Source organism: Elephantulus edwardii, unplaced genomic scaffold, assembly GCF_000299155.1.
Source record: "Elephantulus edwardii isolate Elephantulus edwardi_28Jun2011 unplaced genomic scaffold, EleEdw1.0 scaffold00004, whole genome shotgun sequence".
Lineage (NCBI taxonomy): Eukaryota > Metazoa > Chordata > Mammalia > Macroscelidea > Macroscelididae > Elephantulus > Elephantulus edwardii.
The window spans coordinates 10,249,392-10,256,801 of NW_006399754.1; the positions used below are offsets into that span (position 1 = coordinate 10,249,392).

The window sequence follows — 7,410 nt, forward strand, 5'->3', positions numbered from 1 at the left end:
TCCCTAGTCATTGTCCAGCTCTCTGACACATAGCAAGCAACTGCGAAGACTATGGCCTGGATCAGGTGCACCTTAGTCTCCAGACTGACATTGTTGCTCTTTAGTACTCTGGAAAGGTCCCTCACAGCTGACTTTCCCAATGCAATTTTCCTCTGCCTTTGTAATGACCTTTTGCATTCATCATGGACGATATTATTGATATCCTTCCACAGTTCATTTGATTTTCGCTCACTGGTGTTCAAGGCCTCAAACCTGTTCCTATGATGGTTTTGAAATTTGAGTGGGCTAGATTTAAGGTAAAATTTTGGTTCCTGTGGATTTGATTTGATTTTTTTATTTTATTTTCTTCAACTTCAGCTTGAACTTGCATATGAGTAGTTGGTGTTCTGTTCCACCGGGTGTTCAGTATTGTTCAGTGGTGGTCAGTCAGCACTGGGCCTGATTTTCACAGCTGATATTGAGTTTCTCCAGCAATTCTTTTCACAGATGTAATTTATTTGATTCCTATGCATACCATCAGGTGAAATCCATGTATACAGCCTGTGTTTGTGTTTCTTACAAAAGGTATTTGAAATAAATAAATCACTGAATGTGCAGAATTCTATCATTCTATCTTCAGCTTCATTTCTGTCACCAAGTCCACGTTTTCCAACTATGATCCTTCTTCCCTGTTCCCAACCTTTGCATTCTAGTCACTCATTATTATGAACGCATCTTGATTGCATGTTCAATTTATTTCTGACTACAAAAGTTGGTGGAAATCTTCTATTTCAAAATCTTCTATTTCCTCCTCTTTGGCTCTAGTTGCCGGTGCATTTATTTGAATGATAGTGGTATTCACTGGACTTCCTTGTATGTGTATGGATATTATCCTGTCACTCACCACATTATATTTCATGAAAGATCTACAAATCACTTTAATTATGAAAGCAACCCCATTTCTTCCTCACCTTTTGATCTCTGTCATAGTAGATCATATGATCATCTGACTCAAAATGTCCCTGCCAAGTCATCTCACTTCACCAATAGCTAGTATGTCAATATTTATGCATCCCATTTCTTTCTTTTCTTTTTTTAAATTGAGATTTTAATGAAAGTTTATAAAGAACTTGGATTTCCATTCATTCATTGTTGCACATTTTCCTCCGTGACCCACCTCCCCCCTAGTTCACTTTTTTCTTTGGAAAAAAAAATTCTTTCATTGCTATACAGTGGCACCACCCAGAACACTTTACCATGCAGCTCGTATTCTGGACTCTCGTCATGCCAATAATACCTAATCATATATTCCTTTTATACAGTTCTCTTCCTCATCTATTTAAATGCTGTGTAAATTACTTACTCCCTCTTTTCTTAGTTTCCCTCCCAACCCCCATGTCAGTCCTGTTTTATAACAGTGGCATTATGCAGTATTTGTCCTTTTGTGACTGAGATATTTCACTTAGCATAATGTCCTCCATGGCCACCCATTTTTAATATTATTTCATGAGTTCTTTGCTTTTTCAGTGCTGCATAATACTCAATTGTGTGACTATACCACAGCTTTGTTGATGGGTTGATGGGTTGTTTTCAACTCCTTGCTATTGTGAACAAAGCTGCAATAAACATGGGTGTGCATATATCTGCTTGGATGTCAGTTATGGTCTCTTTAGGGTATATTCCCAGGAGTGGAATTGCTAGGTCAAATGGTATCTCTATTTGCAACTTTTTGAGAAAGCGCCCACTGCCTTCCAGAGTGGTTGCACCATTTTACACTCCCACCAACAGTGAATAAGGGTTCCAGTTTCTCCACAACCTCGCCAGCATTTGTTGCTTGCTGTTCTGTTAAATTTTGCTATTCTTCCTGGGTTGAGATGATTATCTCATAGTTGTTTTTATTTGCATCTCTCTTAGACCTAGGGATTTTGAACATTTCTTCATGTGCTTGTTGGCCGTCTGAATGTCTTCTTTGGTGAAGTGTCTGTTCATATCCTGTGCCCATTTTCCAACTGGATTGTTTACTTTTATCTTCTTGTGGTGCAGTTCTGGTTTCTTTAGGGTATATTCCCTGTAGAGGAATTGCTGAGTCAAATGGTATTTCTCTTTGTAACTTTTTGAGAAAGCACCATACTGCCTTCCATAGTGGTCACACCATTTTACACTAAAATAGCTGCTCTCAAACTTTTAAGACCTCAGTCACGATTCACCAAAGGATGGAGGATGTAGAAAGTTGTCTCTGTGAACAATGTCAGGCCCATTGATCTTGATGTCCCCCAGGACTATGGTCCTAAGGTTCCAGGAAGGACCATTAAAAAAAATAGGTTTGCTTCCTGTAAACCTAGCTACACCTGTTCTCTTGTACTTTCCAGCTACCCTGGTCTGGCATTAAATTGTCTACCTGATACATGATCCCCATCCACAGGCATTTTCATAAAGATGCAAAAATATTCATCTCATCAGGGAGACCACAGCTGCTGCCCAGACCAATCAAAATGATGCTATTTTGGAACGCTCACTATCAGAAAAAGAGCAAACCACACTATTGACGTATCTGGTAAATAATACTCACCTCATCGAAAATGACATTTTCTGCGGCAGTCTCCTCCAAAATATTGGAAGTGTCAAAAGAAAATAGGTTGCGTTCCATAACCTATAGTGAATCACAATGGGATAAAAGCAAAACAGACATTATCAAGTGAAAATCATCGCTGTATAACTTAAAGCCTAATGAACGTCTAATCTGGAATATAACTGTATGATTAGCCATGAGCCAAGTAGAGTGGCACTGAAATTGTATCCCTTCCTGGAGGCTGGGCCCTGTGCTGAGAACTTCATGTGGATTTTCCCTCTTAACGTCAAGAAGGAGAAATGGAAGTCAAGCCCTTTCTTGTTTTTCAGGTCCCTCTCTCTCTCTTGTTGATTTGGAACTGACTCATAGCTGACCACCCACTGGGTTTTAGAGACTGTAGGCAGCATGGGGAAAAGACTGCCCATCTTTTTCCTGGGGAGCTGTATCTATGAATTTGAACCGTAAGAGAGACACAAATCCATATGGACTATACCACCCGATTAATGAAGGAGAAATGCCAAAAATATTACAAAATTACCTTCAAAATATACACATGACTAATTATTAACTATAATCCTAAAAGTAATACTGTAACTATTCCTTTAAAGAGTTAATCTTAAATTCTAATGCTGAGGAGGCCCTGGTCCAATGACCCTCCTTACCTCTATCTGCCTCTGCTCTTCAGAAACCAAAGAAGTGTGTGTTGCTATTGGCCCCATTTGACGGATGAGAACACTGAGGCTATGTAACTTGCACAAAGCCAGGAACTGTTTTCACCAAGATTCAAATCCAGTGCTTGGTGACTTCAAGGTCTTTCCTCAAACGACAACGCTGTAAAGGAATCTTTTGCTTGGGACTTAATCTTTCTTATGAACTAGTGATAACTGGAGAGTGAATTTATACCACAAAGCTGGATCTAACAACAACAACAACAACAACAACAATCTGGCGGAAAGGAGTTAAACTGCGAACCCAAAAGCATGTGGTTCGAGGCTGCCAGTTGCTCCATGGAAGAAAGATGGGCAATTTCCTCCCATGCATGAGCTGTCTTTGAAAACTCCCTGGCGGGTTGACTATTTATTGATTCTGAGTTGACCCCACTGAACAGCACCCCTAGCTTGGGAGAGAAGATGCTGTTTCTCTCCTGGAGTCTTTGTGAAGTCTGAATCACAGCAGTGGGAGAGGGGGCGTGGCTTTGCTTTAGGACCTGCTTTGCAGGCTTGAGAGGAAATGGCAATGTCTTCTGGTGCTGATCAAGGAGCTTTGTTGTCCTAGTCCCATAGAGAGCTGCCGTTAACTCCAAGTCCACGCTTCTACCAGTGTCTCCACCACAGCTCCATAGGAGAAAGGTGGGCAACCTCCAGTGCGATTTACAGCCTCCAAAAGTCAGCAGAGGCTCAGCTATGCACTGGCTCCAACTTCAGGGTAAACCAGATTTTCTCTGGTGCCCATATCAGGGGCTTCCTTCAGGGGAGTCCAACAAGAAACTTACAAAAGTGTTAAAAACCCAGAAGGCTTCATGTAAGCTAAAAGGCTAGCTGGAAACACAGCTCAGCATCTTTCTGCTGGTACTGAAATGTAAGCTGCTCCTCAACTCTGCCACGTGAAAGCACGATGCGTAGAGGTAGATCCTCAGAATGCTCAAGAAAAGTAAGAAGTATGAGTCTCCGGAGACAGTTTCTCTCAAATTTAAGTGATACTGGGTGCTGTCAAGTCAACTACGATTCATAGCACCTCTGTGAACAACACATCGGAACCTCGCCCGTGTCACCCTCTTGCTCCCCCTCAAGCTAAAGTCCACTGCTGCGGTCACTGTGTGGAGCCATCTCATTCAAGATCTTCTCTTTTGCTGTCCCTCTACTTTTCTCAGCATAATCTCTTTTTCCAAAGACTGGTCCTTCCTGAGAACATGCCCAAAGTATGTAAGAAGTTTAAATAATTTACTGAGATAATGAAATTTTAAAACCTTAAAACATTGTCAGAACAAATAAAATGCATCAGTGGCCTGGATGTAGTGAGGTCCACTGACCAGTCTGATTTCTACCCCAGGATTCTAGGTCATATCTGAACTGGCGGGCAAAGTCTCATCCTGGTGAGCAGGATGAAGGGGGCCCCACTGAGGAAGAGGAGGGTTATCTCAGAAGGGTGTGGTCTTATTGGCTTGGAACAAGTTGTAGGTCTCTTCTTGCTGACACAGAATGCCATCACCGTCCAACAAGCAGGAGGCCACCACTGAGACCTGCTGGTGTGAGGAAAAGCCAGCCTTGGCGTGTTTAATACATCCAGCCCTTCTGACTTTGAGATGCAGGGTTAACAGGAAAGTGGAAGCAGAGTTCTGGAGATATGAGGTGTGGAGCCAGGGGAAAAGGAAGACTATCTAGCACAAGAGAGGAAGATCCTCAATGAGATGGATTGATTCAGTGACTGGATAATGGGGGTCGGTGTGTCAGAGACAATGAGGTTGGCTCAGGACAGAGCAGAGCTATTGTACACAGGGTTGCTATGAGTCGCAGGCAATTCAAAGGCACATAACAACAACAACGTCTAGTTCCTAAAAATTTTCTGCGTGTTGAGACAGTGCCTTCAAAGGGGCCTTTTATAGGGGCCAAAACTCCTCCTATCCACAAAGCACACACTTGTGTGAGGGAATGAAAGAGGGGGAAAAAATCCATATAAATGAGTGAATGAAAAGCCTACTAAAAAACCAAAAGAAAACAAAAAACTCTATGCACTTGTATAATAATGGCCAAGAAGGCTGCCCCTGATCTAATCACTATGTTTTTCCACATACAAAAAAATTGAGCTCGGCCTAATAAGAGTATTTTTCCTCTCTTTATCCTAAAACTTAGCATCTCGAGTGAAAATAACCTTATATACCAACATGAACAACGATGGATCTGTGAAATCAATTTCACTCACTCTCTCTCTCATCGTGGTCAAATCGACCCTGAATCATCGCCACCCTCCATCAGGGTTCTGAGGCTGTAAATCTTAACCTGACATGTGGTCCTTGGTCATGTGATGGCATTTTCATATAAATTAAAAAAAAAAAAAATCTTATCACCAGGGAGACAGTTTCTGCCTAGACCAACCACAAGAGTGCTATCTGAGAACACTTAACTGCTATAAACACGGAAAAAGGCTGCATCCATGTATTTGGTGTCTAACATTTACCTCTGCTGTGCTCGTGTCAGGCCGCTCCTCCTGCCAACTTATGTACGGCAGGATGTCCACGTCCTCTTTGGCAGTGAGTTCCGAGATACTGGGAATATGTGGAAAAGGTGACTCATTCGCATCCTATATTGAATCACAATGGGAATGAAGCAAAGCAGACATTATCAAGTGAAACTCTCGCAATATATTCCAAAGCCTGAGAACGTCTAATCTGGAATACGATTGTTTGTCTGTCTGATCAGCCACCCGTCAGCCGAGTAATGCTCCTCTTGGATCCCTTCCCAAGGGCTGGGCCCTGACTCAGGTATCTCTACTAACTAAGTCTTGCATGGTACTTTTAAAACATCATTTAAAAAAACAACAACCTGGCCAGTGTGGGATAATTACTCTTAACATGTTAAGATTATTTTAAAAGACAAATCATTTAACCAGGAATTAAGAGCAACACATACCCTTTTCTCAACAGCCACAAAGCTTGTAAACTGTGTTAGGAGAGAGTTTTCTTTGCTGATTTTAATAAGCTGAGATTTCAAGGCTTGCTTCTTCATCTAGAATACAACAAATGAAATCATGGCTTGTGTTATTTTTTCACTATTTAGCTATATCTGATCAATTACGAGTATGAAATGATCTAAAAAGTTGTGGGGTTTTTTTCTATGACAATTTTATAAGAAGTTTAGCGAATAAACCTGTCTAAATATCAAGTAGGTAACGTCAGTGTTCCCTGCAAAACAGAATCAGCTGACTAGCCAGGCAAAGAGGGTAGAAATCATTCCGAGTCATGTGGCTCTTTTCTATTTTTCCTTCTTTTACAGGTAAGCCGAGGAACAGGTGCCTCGTTCTCATTTGAAGAATCAAGGCTTGGGCAGGTGGATGACTTGGTTAGTCTTAGTCACCTGCTTGGAAAAGCAGGATCAGTAAAAGACAGGAAGCCCCTCAATGAGATGGACTGACAGTGACTGTGGTCAAAGGCTCAAGCATGACACGATCCTGAGGATGGCACAGGACAGGGCAGGTTTCTTTCTGTTGTTCACAGGGTCACTATGCGTCGCAGTGGACTCGACGGCACCTAACAACCTAACACTCCATGGCAGGGCTGGTCAAGGACCAGGCTGCCTTCCTCTGAGGTCAGTACTACCTCTCAGGAGCGGAAAAAGGGGGAACTTTAAGAAAACTGAACATAAAGGTAGTTACTTCGAGGAAAATGGAGTACAGGGGCAGACAAGAGAGTTTGTCACTTAGGGACAGTTTTCAGGGCACCCGAGCCCCTCTAGGAATGGCTGAACACCAAGGTTCCCAGTCTTGTTTGAGCTCTCCAGCCTCAGGGGCCACCAGGCAGTCAGGGCAGGGGAGCTGAGTGGACCATGGACTGGAGTCATTAGCACAGTGAGGAGGGGAAGGGGGGCTCCGGCTTTACTGTGGGCCGTGGTGCAGGTCCCTCACCGCTGGTGTGCCCAAGTTTCTTTGTTAGTACAATGGCAATACCAGACCTTAAATAGTAAGAGTGAGACGAGATCATGTCCATTACAGACTTGCCACTAGTGGCTGTTCTCTCGCCTCCCCAGCAGAGCTCTTAGTGGCTGGGTGCATCTCAGTGGCTGGGAGCACCTCGGTGAGTGTACCCAGCAACCAGGAGTGCACCTCGGTGCGTGTACCCAGCAACCAGGAGTGCACCTCGGTGCGTGTAC

At 42.8% G+C, this 7,410-nt stretch overlaps 1 protein-coding gene across 1 annotated transcript in view; it reads right to left on the minus strand.

Annotated features, from left to right (window-relative positions):
* Positions 1–7,410, minus strand: part of LOC102857855 (poly [ADP-ribose] polymerase 4-like) — an 80,261-nt gene that overhangs the window by 13,143 nt on the left and 59,708 nt on the right. Inside the window, exons 28-29 of the mRNA XM_006879618.1 lie at positions 6,175–6,270; positions 5,723–5,845 (exon numbers count right to left, since the gene is read on the minus strand). Coding sequence (XP_006879680.1) covers positions 5,723–5,845; positions 6,175–6,270 — 219 coding nt within the window. The remainder of the gene's footprint in view (positions 1–5,722; positions 5,846–6,174; positions 6,271–7,410) is intronic.